General features: G+C 38.0%; 1 protein-coding gene across 3 annotated transcripts in view; it reads right to left on the bottom strand.

The window, feature by feature from the left end:
- LOC114049743 (methionine synthase) overlaps positions 1 to 19,184 on the bottom strand; it is a 134,202-nt gene that overhangs the window by 59,201 nt on the left and 55,817 nt on the right. For all 3 annotated transcript variants that reach the window (XM_027871134.1, XM_027871133.1, XM_027871135.1), the window contains exons 13-15: positions 17,559 to 17,671; positions 9,621 to 9,761; positions 4,442 to 4,627 (exon numbers count right to left, since the gene is read on the bottom strand). In XM_027871134.1, coding sequence (XP_027726935.1) covers positions 4,442 to 4,627; positions 9,621 to 9,761; positions 17,559 to 17,671 — 440 coding nt within the window. The remainder of the gene's footprint in view (positions 1 to 4,441; positions 4,628 to 9,620; positions 9,762 to 17,558; positions 17,672 to 19,184) is intronic.

Raw genomic sequence — 19,184 nt, 5'->3', positions numbered from 1 at the left:
CACACACACACACACACACACACACACACACACACACACACACACACGAGGGCAATGAGTTTTCATATGGTTGCTTTTTTTCCCCCACAAACACTCCAGAACTCAAATACAAAAATGTGGACTATCCATCAGAGAGTTTACTTTGCAAGCACAACCTTCTTCTTCCGTTATGCTGTCACTGCATTTGCTTTCAGAGCTTACATGCCATACGAGTTATTCTGAACTTGAAACACCCAAAAAATGGGTATTTCCATGTACATAAAACAAAACAAGATGGATTATTCAAGAAATTGCCTATCTGTATTATGAACAGTCTGCTTTTCCTTTTAAAGATTTAATAAATTTAACATGCAACTTTCAAAGCTGTGCTGCTTGTCTGAGATTCTTTCTGGCCTTCTGTTCTCTTTATGTGCATTTTTTAAAAAATGCTTCCATGACCCTTTCTTTTCTTTTTTCCTTTTTCTGACTGTCTTATTCCTAGCCCATCTTAATCTCTCCCACTCCACCCCAAAATCGGAAGAAAAAGAAAAAAGACAAATTTCTTGTAATAAATATTTATAGTCAAGCAAAAGAAAATGCCGTATTTGCTAGGTTTGTAAATGTGTGCCTTAGTATCCTGAGGGCATTATACCTCTCTGTCAAGAGGTTGGTAACACACTTCATCATCAGTCCTCTGGAATCATGACTGATTATTGCTTGATAAAGTTCTAAAGTCTCTCAGAGTTCTTATTGTCTGTAATGTTGTTACTGTATAAATTGTTCTCCTGGATCTTCTCTCACTTCACTCTGCATCAATTCCCACAAGTCTTCTCAGGTTTTTCCGAACCCATCTCTTACAGCACTATTCTACTGAATTCATAACAAAATTCGTTCAACCTTGTCTTCATTATTTTCCAGGTCTTTGCTATAACAGAAAAAGCTTCTATAAATATTATTATACTTGAGTCCTTTTCTTCTTTCTTTGATCTCTTTGGGATATAAAAGTGCCATTTCTTTATAAATGCATCTCATTTTTTTTTTAAACCCAAATACTATTTTCCTGACCCACCTCATTTACCAAATTTACATTTTGGAAGCAATGTTTGATCACCCACCTTGTTCACAAGATTTAGATCTATTTCAAAAATCAAAACTACCCTCAAAGGAGGAAGATTTGCCACCACCAAAGAATGTACTACTGGTTCTAAGAGCAGAGAGAGGAAAAGTTCAACCCTACGTCATTCAAAGAGTAAGAGCATTGACGGAGTCTGTTTATAGTCTCCTGAAATGACTATGGTGGGGTGGACAACATCCATTTGGCTGCATGAGTTTGCATATGTTTGTTCAAAAAGGGGCTCTCTAGGCAGAGCCAATTACAACTAATAGCAAATGAGAGGGAGGGGAAAGGAAGGTTCCCTCAAAGTTTTTGTGTAGAAGGGCTACCTTTCATTTTCCTGGAGATCACTATGGGGAGAAGGAAAGAATGAGGGGGACAACACATAACAAGGAGGGCCCTGAGCAGGAATGAATGCTGACTTCAAGGTCATTGGGAAGAGATGGGGATGAAAAGCTCATCATCACACTCATAGTAAGTCAATGAAAATTTATTAAGTGCCTTCTACATGCCAGACACTGTACTAAGTGCTGAGGATACAAAGAAAGGCAAAAGGCAGGCCTGCCCTCAAGGAGCTCATAATCTAATGGAAGCGACAATATGCAAACAAATATGTACAAACAAGTTATATATAAGATAAACACAAATAACTAATAGAGGGAAGGCACAAGAATTAAGAGGGATTGGGAAAGGCTTCCTGTAGAAGGTGGGACTTTAGCTGGGACTTGAAGGAAATCAGGGAAGCCAGGAGACGGAGATGAGGTGAGAGAGCATTCCAGGCATGGGTGACAGCCAGAGAAAATGTCCAGAGGTAGCAAATAGAAAGTCTTATATGAGGAACAGCAAGGAGACCAGTGTTACTGGAAGGAAGAGTATGTGGGGTGAGGGAAGAGGTATAGAAAGACTAGAAGGGGGAGAAGAGGAAAGGGTAGCTTATAAAGGGCTTTGAATGTCAAATAGAGGGTTCTGTATTTGATCCTAGAGAAGGTAGGGAACCATAGTAGTTTATTGGGGTATATATCTGTGATACAGTCAGATCTGAGCTTTAGAAAAATTATTTTATTATTTTGGTAGCCAAGTGGAGCATAAACTGGAGTGTAAAGAGACTTGTGGCAGGCAGGCAAATCATTAGGCTAGGACAACAATGCGGGCATGAGGATGGGCTCGCACGAGGACAGTGGTAATGTCAGGAGAGAAGGAAGCATACATGAGAGATGCTAGGATGGCAGAAACGACTGGCATTGGCAACAGACTGGATACAAGAGGTGAGAGGTAGTAAGGAGTAGAGGATGACACCTAGATTGTGAGTCTGGGGAACTGGGAGGATGGTGATGCCCTTGACAATAATAAGTAAGTCTGGAAGGAGAGAAGGTTTGTGGAGAAAAGAAAATAAGTTTAATTTTGGACCTGTTTTAAGTTTAAGACGTCTACAAGATATACGTTTCAAGAGATGTCCAAAAGGCAGCTAGAGATAAGAACTGGAGGTCAACAGAGAGGTTAGAGATGGATTAGGAGATCTGAGAATCAGCAGCATAGAAATTATAATTACATCTATGGGAGCTGATGAGATCACCAAATGAAACAGTATAGGGAAGAGGGACCAAGGCAGAGTCCAGGGGGGGCATCTATGATTGGCAGACGTGACCTGGATGAAGATCCAGCAAAACAACACTGAAAACTAGTGGTCAGATAGGTAGAGCATAACAGGTATTGAGGAGAGGAGGAGAATGGGACACAAAAATAAAACTGGAGGACGTTTCCCACCTATCAGCAGAGAGGTGAGATACCATAGGAACAGAATGAGCCCTATACTGCCAGACGTGGCCAGGGTATTGGACTGTTTTGCAAGGATATGAATAAATAAAAACAGGTTTTTGCTGGAGGGAGTTTTTGTTTTGCTTTGTTTTCAAGCTAACCAATTAGCCTGGAGAACTTTCACATAAGATTTTGAAACATACCAGTAGAGTCCAATTCACCATAGTTTTTTTAAAGAAATGTTCAAAAACACACTGAAAAGCTTACTGAGTTAAATACTTGGATTTCTTTTCCTTTACTAAATCACTCCCAATAACTAACCCATGCTGGTCTGCTTTTCTGAAGATTTTCCCTTCTCCAATTTCCATATAAAATTTGAGCATATAAAAATGCTGAAAGCCCTTAGGAATTCATTCCCTAGGTAAGGCCCACATGTAAGCCAAAATGAAGAGAGGTTACGTAAGACTTAGTAAATGTCATTTATACCTTGGACAGGTTCACAGAAGGTTATTGATGAGGTCAACACTTGGTCGTCTCCAACAAAATTCTGGCCAAATTCAATAGCCACTATTAGGACCATTACCATCAAAAGGCATAGTCCTCCTTTCCATTAACTAAGCATGTGAATACTAAGTATTTTGAGTGACTGGTCAAAGGAAGAGATTGGACAGTTTTCCATGATGTCTGCAATCCTAATAACTCTGCAAACGGAATTTTAAAAAATGATAATACATACATACGTACACACACACATATACACATATATTTATAGACACATGTACATATCAGAAGCCAAGAACTGGAAGTCAAGTGGTCTCCTATTAAGTCAAGAAAGGCTGAATAAATTATATGAATGTAATAAAATACTATTGCATCATAAAAAAATGACCCAAAATGATATAGATGAACAGGGAAGTATTAGTACTTCCATGTCAAATTTAATACAGATTTTTAAAAACAAACTGTACATTAACAGAGATGCATGATCTTGTAGACATGATCTCTTTCTTTTCTCCTTTGCATATGGAAGCTTCATATTTGCTGACACTTGTCAAATTCATATTCAAATAATGAGTTTTGAAGATATCAATAATTTTTTTAATTAAAAAAATAGGGTTTCATGTTTTTTACTGAGGAGGGGGATGAGAGATATGGAACACTACATAGAATATCAGACTGGAGGTGGGGGTGGGGGACAGCCATTAGACATTGTGATAGGCTAGTGATGTTTTCTAAAAGGGTACATCAATCAAAAACAGGCTTTTGCTGGGGAAGGGGATCAGTAATGGCTGCTTTTTTTTTTTTAACCAACCAATTAGCTTGGAAAACTTCCAGGTAAGCACCCCAGGATGGCAGATAGAGTGTTTAAAAAGTTTTGGAATTCTGAATTAATTAGTTTTGCTGAAAAACTGTTTTTTCACCTCTTTTTTTAGTAAGAACACTAAATGGCAATAAAAAATTATTTTTAAAAGCATTTTAAAGAAAATGAGGTTTCAGAGGATGTGTCTGACACTACATTTAAAGGTTTCAAATAATGAAAAGGTGCATAAAAATCAAGAAAAAAGGAGGAACTGAAGAAAAGAAATCACTTACTTGACCCACTTCATCAAATGCCATGACCACCACAGCAGCTCCATACTTCTTGATCTTTCTAGCCTTCTCCAGGAAGTCATCCTCACCTTCCTTCAGACTAATGCTGTTGACAACACACTTTCCTTGGCAGCATTTTAACCCAGCCTCTATCACAGCAAAGTTGGAAGAGTCAATACACAATGGTACCTACAATTAGAACAGAGAAGGATGGAAAAGGAGTCCAAATTATTAATTAATTTCTCCTCTGCTTTTCAAATCTCTTTTGTGTTTGTTTAGATTTATTTGTTGACAATCTCTTTTTCAAAAAATGTATGTTCAGTTCGCTTATCTTCTTTTCTATTTTGTTTAAGATTTTTTTAGCGGCATCCCAGAATTTGGGAAATGTTGTTTTGTCATTATCATTTTCTTTCACATAATTATTAATGATTTCTAAGATGTTCTTTGACCTACTCATTATTTAGGATTTCATTAAATCTACATTTGGATCAACTGTGTCTTTTGTTTGTGCTCCTTAAACTGATTACTCTATTTATTACATTATGAGCTGTAAAGAATATGCTTACTATTTCTACTTCTTTATTTATTTGCAATTTCTCTGTGCCCAAATAAAAGGTCAATTTTCATAAAAGTTCCACATGTTCCTCAAAAGTACATATATTACTTAGCAGTTCAATTCAGAAAATGCCCTAAGTCTTTTATCTCTAGTTTCTCTAGTAGTTTGTTCAAACTCTGTATTTCCCTTTTGTTAATCATTTTACTTCATTTGTCCAAAACTGAAAGGATATTGAAGTTCCCTACTATTGTATTACTATGTCTTTTTAAAATTCAATTATTTTTTTCTTTATGAAGTTAAATGCCATGGCATTTAGAACATACAAGTTTGAAATTGATTTATGACCCCTTTCAGAATAATGTAGTATCCTTTTTTAAAATCATTTTTATGTTGCAAATTTTTTTTGCTATCTAATAGCACAATTGCAACTGCTTTTTTGTATTTGCCTGATGCATGGTTGATTTTGTTCTGGCCCCTCATTTTCATTCTAGGTAATTTTTTTTGCTTTTTAGGTGTGTTACTTGTAAGCTATAAATTGTGGGGTTTTGCTTTCTCATTCAATCTATCACTCCTTCATTTTACTGGATTGTTTATTCCATTCACATTTAAAGTTATCAGGTTTATATTTTCTTTCATTCACCACTAACACTGAATGAGGTTTTTTTGGTTATTGTTTTTGTTCCTCTTCCTTTGTAAAGACAGTTATTCTTGCTTAATTTACGTGAAGGCAATCCAATTCCCCCAGGATCTCTTCCCCTCAGCCTCAAGCCCTATGCCCTCCCATTTATCACTCCCTTCCTCAGTTTTGAGTTTTACTTATTAATTCATTTTCTCTTCCTTTTATCTAGTCACCTATTGTTCCCCTCTTCTTTCTCTCTCAGTTAAGCAAAATCCTCCCCCTTCAACTTCTTTTATGTGTTCTTTTTTTTATTTTCTGCACATTTTTTAAAAAAAACAATTCGTCCCTTCATTCTCTTTATTAACCTTCCCTTTCTGTTAATTCTAGACTTTTATTTTTTAATTCATGGTTTTAATACCTACTTATGTCTTCTTTATTCTCTATATTCCTCATGGAATTAAAATTTTTCATGCACCTATTTTGAGTTCCCTCTTACAAATACTTTCTATGTTATCACCACCTTGCAGATCTTATTCCCTCCCACCCCTCCTTTTCTTCTAAGGTACTTCATTCTTATTAATTCCAGAAGAGGGAAAAAATGGTTTCATATTGCTCCATAGTAGAAAGTATGGAGTGAGAAATGAGAAGAAAATCTCATTCCATTCCTTTGCAAAGTCAGGGGTCCACAGGCATGGTACACTGCAAATGTTTTTAGACTTTTTTTGATTTACTGATTAGTTTTGCTGATTACCCTCCCTCTATTTTGCTTTTTTCTTTCTTTCTTTTTTAAAACATTATTTGTTATATAGAATGACTCTCTGGGAAGGAGAAGGGAGAGGAAGAGGATATTAGGAGCAATTCTGATGGTGTAAAAAATGCAGCAAAATTTTAATTTGAAAAGATCTGAGGGGCAGGGATTGGTCACTAATGGGGCATATGCTACAGCCAATTTTCCAACATCCCAAACACACACATTTGACTTCACCCAGGCAACACCAAAGTAAAATTAAAACAGGAGCACAGAGGCAAGAGTCTGAAATAATTAGAGGCGCTTTCCCGTCATGAGAGCACTTAGTTGATCCTCAAGCATGGAAAAGGGTTAAGCTAGTATCTGAGAAAGGAACCAATAAGTGTCCCTTTCCCTGGCTTCGGTATCAGCTTACCCACTTCAAGTGCCTAAATGCCAATGTAATCACCTTAATATAGGATTTAGGCATCTCAAAGTCAGACACTGCTCTGTCTTCAGGATTACTGTGTAGCTTCATGCCCTTCAGAAAAAATCTCCTAGCCAAGGTATTCAAGGCATTCACATTCCTGACTTGAAATAACCCCAGCTTTTGGCATCCAAAGGAAGAAGTAAATGTAGCTTACAGCATCTGGGTAAAAGGCTAACCTAGGTCTGAATGGAAGCAAACAAATGAAAATGTTATATTCCCCTTTAATTCTGACCTAATGTTCTCCTTCAGCAATTCATGCCTTAGCCTCAGAAAAAAAGTGATATAAATAACAAGCCAAGAAAAAAAACCTCAAACGATCATTCAAAGAGGAAAGACGTTTTAAGATTAAGAAGGGCAGCCAGGATGATGCAGCAAACAACCATTACTCAAGGGAAGAGGATCCAGGTCCCTTAGTTTTAATTCCCTAAAACCTGGAGGTCTGCCCTCTATCTAGGCATCTCCACGCTTATCTATTACCCTCCACCAGAGGGTAGCAAAGGAAAGCGAACTGAGTAAGTTACATGAGTGATTATGCTGTTTCTTCTCACTCTGGATTTAAAAAAAAAAATTGAAATTGATGGCAAAAACGAAATTTTTTAACTTTATGCGGTTTTTTTTGTTTGTTTTGATTTCCGAAACTCAATCACTCAGGCTGGAAGTACAGGAGGCTGTGGCCCAAACCCAACGTGATCAGCAGAGAAGCCCTGACAGGCCAGCCCTAATTCTGACTGAGGGCGAATCACTCAGGCAGCATGGTGGGTCCCCCACCCCGGGAGGCTCACCACGCTGGTGCGGGACACCCCCTCGGCTTCAGCTCACCGCAGCAGAGAGCTCCCAAACTCAATCAGTTCACCAGCCTCAGCCTCCCCATCAGCAGCAACTATAAGCATGCATCACCACACCAAGTCATGGATTTCTAAAATGAATACAAAGCCAAGTATGCAAGAAGAGCTACTTGGCAGGAAGGTCATGTCCTTAAAATTGAAAAACTTTTGCTTTTAATATTGCAGGAACTTTAGTCATAGAACTCTCCTGAAGGAAGCAAGATAATAATATAAAAGCTAAGGTTTACTTAACACTTCAAGGTTTACAAAGTGCTTCACAAGTATTTTCTCATGTAATCCTCACAACAACCCTGGCAGGCAGCTGCTATTATTGTCTCCATTTTATAGGTGACGAAAAGGTTAAGTGACTTGGCCAGGGTCACACTGCTGGAAAGTATCTGAGGCCAGATTTGGACTCAAGTTTTTTTGATGCAAGGTCCAGCACTTTTCACTGAGCCACCTAACTGTCTATATTAATGTGCATAAAGTATTCTGCAAAATTTAAAGTATTATACAAAGTCAGTTGCTGCTGCTAGTGGTGCTGTTATTATAAATGGGTATATTACCTTGTTCCCTATATTGCAGAAGTGGGGGCACGGGGTATAGAACACCATATACATTGTCAATCCCAGTCAATGTGTTGGGTCATTGCACTGACCTGCTTTTTTTGCCCTTTTTAAAAAAAAAAATCTTTGCTCTTAAGAGATGGCTCACTCAAAAGAGAAAAAGAGACATTTGGAAACTGATGTAGAAACAAAAATCATTAATAAAAATCTTAAGTGGCTATATTTTAGTATTAGAGCTCTGAAATCAAGGCTTGATTTCAACTCTTCAATGACTAACCTTGAACAACTTACTGATTTACAACTTGATAACCTTGTCAAATAAAAAAAAAACATCCTTAGTACTAGTGGCAGTAAATATTTACTACCACTTTTGGGAAAAGTGCTTTGAGAGGCACGAATGAAGGATGAAAGACTAGAAACATTAGAACTTTCTCCCAGCCTATTTCTCCTAAAACGCTTAAACCTACACTAAGACTTTTGGGACACTCTACATTTGACAAAATCTAATTTCCCATCTCTAAGGTAATATCATTAATTCTTAAAATAACAGCTAGTTGGTGGGAGAGGAACCTCTGGAACCCCCTCCCCATCAGCTCATCCATCTTTAACAAAAACAGAAAATCATGGGGCATGATGGGAGGAAATTAGGTCAGACAATATTGTTTCCATCTTCAATTTGACTAGCTTCGCTGACCTCCCTCCTCCTTGAAGGATTAACTAAGTCCTTTTATATTTATGCTGGAAGAGACAAAAGATTAAGTAGCAATAACATGAAAGAGCTAAGGATTTCATGCCGAGCTGGTAATGTACCTCTTACAGATCTAAGAGATGTAGAATGAACCAACATGTACATTTACAGAAACTTGGGAATAAATTAAGAATAGTATTCAGCATTTTGAACACTTGTTGGGTCCAGAAACCACTCTTCAAAGAGTGGAATACTAGGCATAGAGTCAGAATCCTATTTCAGATACTTAGTAGCTGTGTGATCCTGGGCAAGTCACTTGACGACTCTGAGACTCAGTTTTCTCATCTGTAAAACAGGGATAAACCCAACCACCTGATAAGGTTTCTTTGGAAGATGAAAAGAGAAAATGTGAGGAGAGTATTTTCTGAACCTTACGATGCTACCCTAAATATTGGTTGTTATTGCTGCTGCTGTCACTATCATCAACATCAACATCATCATCAATCCATCCATCCATCCATCCATCCATCCATCCATTCATTCAGGAGGTTCAAGGCAAGAAACAGCAAAGAAGATACTTGCTCCAGGACAATGTACTTTAAAAACTCTAAAGAAAGACAAATTCATGACCTATGTGATTAAAAGGGTGCCCAAACAAGCTGAAACAAGTGTAACGAGAGTAACATAACACCGTGATTAAATTAAGCACTACCTTGGCAATATCAGGTTCAGAAGCAATGAAGTTACAAAATTTGGTCATAGCACTGGGGCCATCCAACATTCCATCATCCATGTTAACATCCAGAATCTGAGCTCCCATCTCCACTTGGGCTTTACCCACACTCAGAGCTTCCTGTAGGAGAAACAAAAGAGATGCATTAAGACTCCTGACCCAATGCAGCAGAAGGCACCACATTTACTTATCTCTTATTATACCATGATCATTTGGGTTAAAAAGTAAAAATCACAATCCATGGTACTAATGTTATCTTAAAATTCCAAAGGAAATTCTCAATCAGTCTCTCTTACGTTTAGATACATCTTCCATGTTATCAGTTATCTTCCAGTCTCCCAGACTAGAAATAAGAATCATTCAATGAGAGAATAACACTTCTGGTCCTTCTCTTGCCTTTTCCTCTTACACGACCTGTCACCAAATCCTGTTGATTTTTCCTTAAGACACCACCATTTTGAAGCTTTCCTTTTTAACCAGAAGACTTCCATGCTTGTCCAAGATTTTACTGCATCATGCAACATACTCTAAAACCCCTCAAATCCAGGGTCTTCCCATCAATCTATTTAGCTGTCAGACTAATCTTTCTAAAATAGCACTTTCATCACATCATACCCTATACTCAAGAATCCATAAAGTCTCCTTATTATCTGTCAGGCACATCAAAACCAAACTGCTCCATCTAGTTTTCAGGCCCAAAATGATCAGATGTCATCCTAACACGACCATATGAATTTTCCATTTGTCTCACAAAATGCTATTTCCATCCCAGTCAGGTTTGTCTTGTAGCCCTTCCTCACACACATCAGGTTCATTCCTCTTTCCGTGCCTTTGCTCATGGTGTTTCCTTTGCCTAAAAAGCAGGTTCCCTTCAATTACCAAAATCCTTCTTGTATCTCAAGGCCAAATGCACATACCACCTTCTTCATTAAGTCTTTTCCATTAACTGCCCTCACTTTTGATCACTCTTTCCCTTCTCAGAACTTCTACTGCACTAAAAAAAAGGACAACTATTTAATATCTTAAGAAATTGTCAATTATTTTTCTTATGCTCATTTCATCTCCATAATTGGTCCATAAGCTAAGGCTAAGGCTGTATGTCTTCTAAAAGTGGCTGTCACATAGGAGGTACTCATTAAATATATGCTGACTGATGGATACAGTAGAGTCACATGTATGCATGTGTATGTGTCTATATTAGTCTTCTTGGCATGAAAAAAGGAGATGATAAGTACCAGACATTCATGTTCTCATAGCATGGAAATTACAGTTGAGTTTTTTCTAACCCTAAGAAGACCAAATTGAAATTTACAGTACTTACTGAGACAGAGAAGGAATAAGGGTTTTTAATTTGTATCACAAAAATAACATTGATTATTACCAAGAGAATGGTTTCAAAGAATTACAACCCAAAGACAATTTTTGTTAATAGCAGTTGTGTCCCACACATACATACATAAATGAAAGATAATAGCAGTGAGTAGTAAATGGGAACTCTAGGTTTCACAGGGTCATAGATGATGAAAAAAAAAAAAAAAGTAAGTTTGAGAAACAGATCTCGAGCTTTACACAGACACCTGTTAACGTAGTGATGGAGGTATTCAATTATCCAGGCATCTGCTGGAGCTCTCCCTCTGGCAAAAGTAGAGCAACTAATACCTTCTTCACTTAATAATAATCTCATCATTTGATAAAGTGAAAAAATAAGCAAGAAGTTATATCTTGGTTCTGATTCTAACTATTTAGAAATATAGGGAGAAACTATTTGCCCAAGTAGAAATGATGGGAACCTTAGAAGGAAATGATTACTATATCCTAGAGTTTGTGGTAGAGGAGAAGAAAGTCAGACTGTCTGACATGTACCTGCCATTTTGAGAATGCACATTTCGAAGAGTTCAGAGGAAGGATAGAAGAATCCCATGAATTAAAATTCTCCAGTGGAAGACAGGGATAGGAAACTCTCAAGAATAAAATCTGGACACCCCAAAGGGAAATAATTCTGTTGAAGTTTAAAAAACAAAACAAAACAAAAAACAACCCTTTATTTAAACAGACCAGTGTGGTTAGAGATAACTCACCAACCAACAAAATTTTTGAAAGATACATACAAAAGATGGGAAAAGGAGCAGGTAACATGAGGTTGAATTGTCCTGTAAAAAGGACTGCTAGAACTCAGAATGACTTGAGGCTGGTAAGAAAAAGGAGGGGTTTTATGGATATACTGGGAGAAAGTGGAAGACCAAAGAAAGGGCAGCACTGCTTATACATGTCTCCTTAAGGCCCCTGATGTAAGTAGCACGTAAGAACAAAAAAGGCAGAAAAAAATAGTTTTTGTGTAAAGGAAGAGATTTCTATTAATTGTCAAAGGATGTAACAATAGATTGCTGCTATTAGGGATGAACATTCCGATGGCTGATATGAGAAGAAAAGGAATTTTTGTTTTACTATAAATTGCTAAAATATGTGTATGAAGAAAGATGACTTTAAGACAGGATTTGGACAGGTTTAGAAAGAAAATTATAGTTATTATAAATGTGAGGACCTGGAACTCAAATTCAAAGTGTGGTGATGCGTCACTTGTGTGGAAATGGTTTAATGCTGTAAAGAGGAAGAGAAAGTTTCTTATTTATTGAAACTAGATAAGCACGAGTAGGAAAAAAAAACAGTTTCAAGGACACCAAAGAGATGGAGGAGTCCATCAAGAACTTTAGAGCTTTCTCTTTGCTCTCCTTTGACCTCACTGGCTTAACGTTCCAACGGCAACTAATGCCCTTCAGCACCACCTGCAGGTGAAAACAGGTAAAGCTTTTTTTTTCAGAAACACATGTTGTTCTCTGGGGCCACCTTTGGCAAACCTTGAAGCTTTATTTAAAAAAAAAAATACACATACACACACACAAATAACCCCACAAAGAGCTACTAATAATACTTCTCGTTCAGTCGTGTCTAACTCTTTTGGGGTTGGTTTGTTTTTTTGGCAAAGATACTGGAGTGTTTTGCCATTTGCTTCTCCAGCTCATTTTAAGATGAGGAAAACAGGCAAACAGGATTAATAACTTGCTTAGGGTCACACAGCTAGAAAGTATCTGAGGCCAGATTTGAACTCATGAAAATAAATCTTCCTGACAACAAGCCAAATATTCTATCTGCTGTGCCACCTAGCAGCCTAGCACTTATGGTATCTGTAATATTTTTGTTATTAAGAAGATAGTTTGCAGTGGACAGAGCACCGGCCCTGAAGTCAGGAGGACCTGAGTTCAAATCTGGCCTCAGACCAAACACTTGACACTTACTAGCTGTGCGACCTGGGCAAGTCACTTAACCCCAACTGCCTTAAAAAAAAAAAAGAAGAAGAAGATGGTTATCTTTAAGACCCAAGAGAGGCAATATTATGAGAACTGATTTATGAATATACACACCATTAACATAAATAAATACACTACGCACATGTGTTATCTTGTGAGGGGGTGTTTGGGTATATAGAAACACATTGGGTCATGGCTAAAGAGCCAGAGTGGTGAACAGAGGAAGTATATTTTTTTCAACCACAGGATTACTCTCGGACCCTTGGCAGTGGTGGTCTATCTCTGGGATCTTAGACTTGTTGAAGTGGGAGAGCAGGACTGGAGGGAGCAAGCCTCTAGCAGTATGTTTATATCCCATTTTGTCTACAGAGCTTACTATACGACATTTCTATATTTCATAAGGTTGGATGGGATGATGATATCTGATGATGGAAAGACTACCTGTTCAATTCTAATTTTGCTTCTGTCTTCTCTATTAGAGATTTTTGCAATGGACATGACAAAACAAAAATAACTAAATAGGAACCAATTACAAAGATAACAAAAGAGATCTTAAGAGAGCAATTAGCTGATGAACTACAGAAGAACTACACCTTTGCATAGTAAAAAATTAGCAGATATGACTGCTGACACTATCTGAAAGATTGTAGAGAACAGAATATATCTTCCAAGACTGAAATCCAAAAGAAATAAAATGGAGTCTGCAAACTATCGGTAGGTCCCAAGTAGTGCAAATAATGGACCCCGTGAAGTGGTCATATACATTCAAATTCACACCATTAAAAATTATATAACTATGTAAAATATAGTAACTGGTCCAGTCCAATGGAACTATGTAGCACGAAATAGAAGAATGCAACCACTTCAGGGATTTTTTTTTTTTAATTTTATTTGTGTGACCCTAAGCAAGTTAAAAGTCCTAGCAGATGAAGGTAGCTAGGTAGCCCAATGGATAAAGCCTGAGTCTGGAGTCAGAAAGACTTGAGTTCAAATCCTATTTCAGACACTTGCAAGCTGTGTGACCTCAGGCAAGTCACCTTAGCCTCTGTCTGCCTCAGTTCCCTTATCTGTAAAATGGGAATAATAACAGCACCTATCTCCCAGGGTTGAAGTGACAATCAAATGAGATATTAATTATAAAGGGCTTAGCATAGTACCTAGCACTGTAAATGCTATGAAAATGTTAACTACTACTATTATAAACCACTAAGCTTGACTTTGATTCATGGGAAACCTCTAGAATACAGATGGTCAGTAACATCTAGAAAAGGTACTAGTGATTCCAATAAGTCAAAATGGCTTCATAAAGAACAGGCGATGACAGATGAACTTGGTAGGTCAGGAAAACACGGTTATTGACAGCCTGCCTAAAGTCTAATGAATTGTCTGATAAAAATGTTTCATGCTATTCTTGTGGAAAAGACAAAGAGACAAAGCCTACGCAGTAACATAATTAGATGGCTTTGGAACTGGTTGAATGGCCACACTCAAATAGTAGATGTTAATGGTTCAATGAAAACTTGGCTAACTTGACTGGTCTCCTCTAAGAGTGGACAGGATCTGTGCTTGATACTGTACTATGTAATATTAATTAATGAATTAGATAAAAAACATATAATCATCAAAACTGCAGATGACAAATAACTAGGAGGGATAGCTAATGCACTGTATGTCAAACTGCAAAAAAGATCTCACCAGGCAAGAGCATTGGCCTGAATCTATCAAAATAAAATTCAATAGGGACAAATATAAAATCTTACATGGATTCAAAAAATCATCTTCACACCTGTAAGATGAGAGAGGCAATTTTAGACAGCCATGTCTGAAAAATATCTGAGGATGTCAATAGAATGAAAGTTCAATGAGTGCACAATATTATACGTTAGCCTAACAAACTAATAAGATAATCAATATGAGGCAAAGCTTCCCAGAACAAAAAGATCCTTCTGCACTCTGCACTGGTTGGTGCACACATGCGGAATTGTATTTATTTCTGCCCGCCACAGTTTAGGAAGAACATTGATAAGCCAGAGAACATCCTCAGGAGGGTAGCCAGGATAGTGAGAGATCTTAAGTCCATGGCATAGGAAGGAACCAGGAATGTGTAGCTTAGAGAAAAGAGAAAACAAGGGGGAAAAAATACCTTTCTACAAGGATCTGAAAGGTTATCATAGGGAAGAGAGATTAGACTTGTGTTGTTTGGCCTCAGAAAATGAAAAACGAATAATGAATGGATAGAAGTTATAAACAGGCAAATTTATACTTGATGTCAAGAAAAACTTCCTAAGAAGTAGTTATTCAAAAATTTAATGTGCTGCCTCAAGAGGTAGTTGGTCCACCCTCATTGGAGGATTTCAAAGAAGAATGGATGACCACTTACAAGTAGACTATGGTGGGGACTATGTTTTGGGTACATATTAGACTAAAGGAAATCCCTTCCAACTATAAAATTCTATAATTCTGTGAGTTATATCTGCTAAAAAATGAGAAGACCTACCTTGAGAGGAATGAGCTGCCTATCCCTGATAGTGTTTAAGTGAGTTAGATGAGCATCCATCATGGATGCAATAAGACAGTATTCACCACTTTGAGTAGGAAGATGCATTCTAAAATTTTTATGAGTGATAATAATAATTGCTAGACAACTTCAGAAGAGGGAAAGATTCCAGGAAGATGTGGGGCATGACCTTTGAAAACTGAGTAGAATTTGGATATGGGAAAAGACATACTGGGGAAGGGGTGTACATTCTGTATTTCCAGGTCTAACTTTACTCTTGTCTTCCAGTATAATTCTAATTGCCTATTGTAGTGGACATCTCAAAGTGGATCTCCCACAGATATGTTGAACTAAACATATCCAAACTGAATTCATTATCTTTCCCCTCAAAATCCTCTTCTCTTCCAAACTTACCTACTATTGTCAAGGGGACCATCGTCTTCCCAGTTACTCAGGCTTAGAGTCTAGGTATCATCCTCGACTCCTAGCTATCTCTCATCCCCCATATCCAATCTATTGCCAAGTACTTTCAATTTTACCTTTCTAACACCTCCCAAAGATACCCCTTTCTCTCCTCTGACATGGCCACACTCTGGTCTCATCACTTCATTGCAATAACCTACTGGTTGATCTTGCCACAAGTCTCTCCCCATTACCTAAAGCACAGGTTTGACCATGTCACCTCCTTACTCAATAAACTCCAGCGGCTCCCTATTCTTCTGGTTGACATTTTAAATCTTTTGTAAACCCCCTCCTCCCTGACCTTTCCTGTCTTCTTATACCTTAACTCTCCACATACTCTGTGATCCAAGGACATTGGCCTCCTTGCTGTTCCTGACTCCAGGCAGTTTCACTGCCATCTCCCATGCCTGGAATGCTCTCCTTCCTCATCTCTACCTTCTGGTCTTCCTGACTTACTTTGAGTCCTAGCTAAAATCCCATCTTCTACAAGAAGATTTTCCCAATCTCCCTCAATTGTGGTGCCTTCCCTCTGTTGATTACTCCCAGTTTATCCTATTTGTTCGCAAGTTGTCATCCACATTAAAATGTGACTGCCTTGAAAGCAGGGACTGTCTTTTCCCTTTCTTTACATCCCCAGAACTTGGTACAGTACATGGCACACAGTAGGTGACTAATAAATGCTTACTGACTGAAGGGACAAGAGGCACACACAAAGTAGAAAGGCAGAAATGGATAAGGCAGTGCGGGGGCAGGGAGGGGGGAGGAGGGCAATGAGTTGAGGGGTCTAGCACAAGAGGAGATTAGTGTACTAGGAATTAATGGAAGATAGGATTGGAAAGGTAGTTTAAAGTCAGGAATCAAGGCCATGAATGTGGCACAAAAGTCTGGACTTTTTGTTGTGGATAATGGGGAACCACTTTGAGTCTTAAAGCAAGGAAGAGTGATATTACACACAAGCGGCACTTTAGGAAGATTACTATGGTATATCTTGCAGGATGAATTGGAGTTGGGGAGACTGAAAGCAGGAAGATCAATTAGAAGAAATTACAATAGTATAGGCTTGAAGTAATGAGAGTGTGAATGGGTAGAGGGGCAGAGAGAATGGAAAAGCAAAACAAACAGGATAGCAAGAGTAACACATGCATTATGTCAAATCTCTTCAGTTTAGATTTTTAAGCTTCATTTTGACATGATTTTAATCTTAATAGCATTCTTAACAAAAATAGAAAAATAATCAATGAAAACATGGAGCAAGCGTCCAAATAATGATTATCCTTCATCCTTCCACCTCTCTTTTCCACACTTCTAAAAAGGATGAGAGGAGAAACCCCAAATGGAGGACATTCCTCCATTTCCCCCCACCCTCTTCCCAAAGCAGGGAAATAAATAGCAGATGATCTGCCTCACACTGCCTCATCCCAATTCTTGAACATGGAGCTTTTGGTGAATAGTAATGGCAGCTTCAATTTTTCTTGAGGCTTAATCCATAACACCCCCATCCCCCCTTCAAGTTCAAAATTGAGCCCAGTTCATCATCTTCTCACATTTACTCAGCACTGTGACTAATAATATCAAAGGTAGAAGCTGATTAATTCACATGCTGTCTAGCAAAAGAAATAGCATATGCTTCAGTGATCTTATTAGGATGCTCACTTCATAGTTTCCTGCCATGACGAGTTTAGCAAACTTCTTTGACCCTGCAACATTACAGCGTTCACCAATATTAACGAAGTTGGTGTATGGTCCAATCCTGAAGGGCTCTAGTCCTAGAAGGGAGAAGCATTTTGAAATATTTGTGAAAATACATGAAGTAGATGATAGGAGATTAAAAACAAATACATCCATGAGAGAAATACCCCCGTGTTCCTCATCTCATCATATTACAATTTGCTATCTATCTTTGCATAAATGGTTCCTCATGCCCAGAATGCTTTTCCTCCACACTTCTGCCTTTTGGTAATCCTGAGCTATACTAAGACTCAGAAATTTCCTACATAAAGCCTTGTTAGTGTTTCCCCCCTTCCCTGAAATTACTTGTTTACTATGCACATATTTTATATTTACTTATCTGAGTGTATCTTATTTTGCAGTAGTAGAATGCAGGTTTCTCGAGGACTGGGCTGTTTTTATTTTTGTTTTTGTATCTCAGAACCTAGCACAGTGCCTAGCACAGAGGAGGTGCTAAATAAGGGCTTGTTGAATTCAATTAAACTGCAAAGCAACAATGAGGGAAAAGAGACCAAGAGGCCATCTTTCCCTGGCTGCTATATACAGAATAACTAAAAGCCTAGCCTGAAGGCAAATACTTCTCTGAGTCTTTTTCCAAACCCTTTCTTAACTATGAGATATATGGAAGACCCATAACCAATTACCTCACTAAAACTATTGAGGCTGAGAAAAAATGGTGACAGAACAATTAATTCATAATTCTTCCCAATCATTAAAAACTGGAAACCAAAGGGATGAAGAGATTCTGAATCTCATTCTGCTAAGGATGTTTTTCAAGCCCTAAAGTAGAACTCAGGGTTAATGCCTTGCCAAAGATATCTCAGAACCTACGGGGAAAGAACACATGACTCATTACCTAATTGGCAACACTGTCCAGTAGGAAAGCATGTGGCCCAGGCATCCAGAGATGACCTTTATTCTAACTCAACTCCTTAACTATTAAATGGGGATAATATCTTCCCAATCTAACTCACTGAGCAACTGGGTGATAAAACGGGAAAATACTTCAGAAAAAATCAAATGCATGACATAAATTAAAGTGTCATTGTGGTAATTACTAGAGGCCATCTCTGGTTCTACCTTTTCACAGTAAATTATTTAGTTCTAACAATGCCTCAGTAGTAGATGCATATGAGCATAAGATTTAAATCTGTAATAGCCCTTAAAGATCATCTAATCTCACCCCTCTCATTTTATGTATGAGGAAATGGAATCACGAGGTTAGGAAACTTGTCTAAGGTCACACAGGTAGTAAACTGCAAGGCTGGTGTTGAATTTGAGTCCTTCAGATTCAATTGCAATTTTCTTTCCACTGTTTAGGAAACCAAATGGTCCCTTTTCTTACTAGACAAAACAAGGTTAAGGACAGAAGTATGATGGCCGGGTGTCTTTTACCTCACCTCCCAAGTTCAGGTGAGGAAAATGATAAAAACAAGATCGTCTCATCCACTTTCCAACTCTCTACCTTGCCTTCCTGTTAGTCTTACTCCCCCTGGATTCTGCCCCTCCTCCAGCAGTCTCCTGATTGTCCCTGACCCTTTGACTGACCTC

Source organism: Vombatus ursinus, unplaced genomic scaffold (assembly GCF_900497805.2).
Source record: "Vombatus ursinus unplaced genomic scaffold, bare-nosed wombat genome assembly UNPS02014798.1, whole genome shotgun sequence".
Classification (NCBI taxonomy): Eukaryota; Metazoa; Chordata; class Mammalia; order Diprotodontia; family Vombatidae; genus Vombatus; species Vombatus ursinus.
Note: the sequence above shows the minus strand (reverse complement) of the source record. Positions and strands in the feature narration are given on the sequence as shown.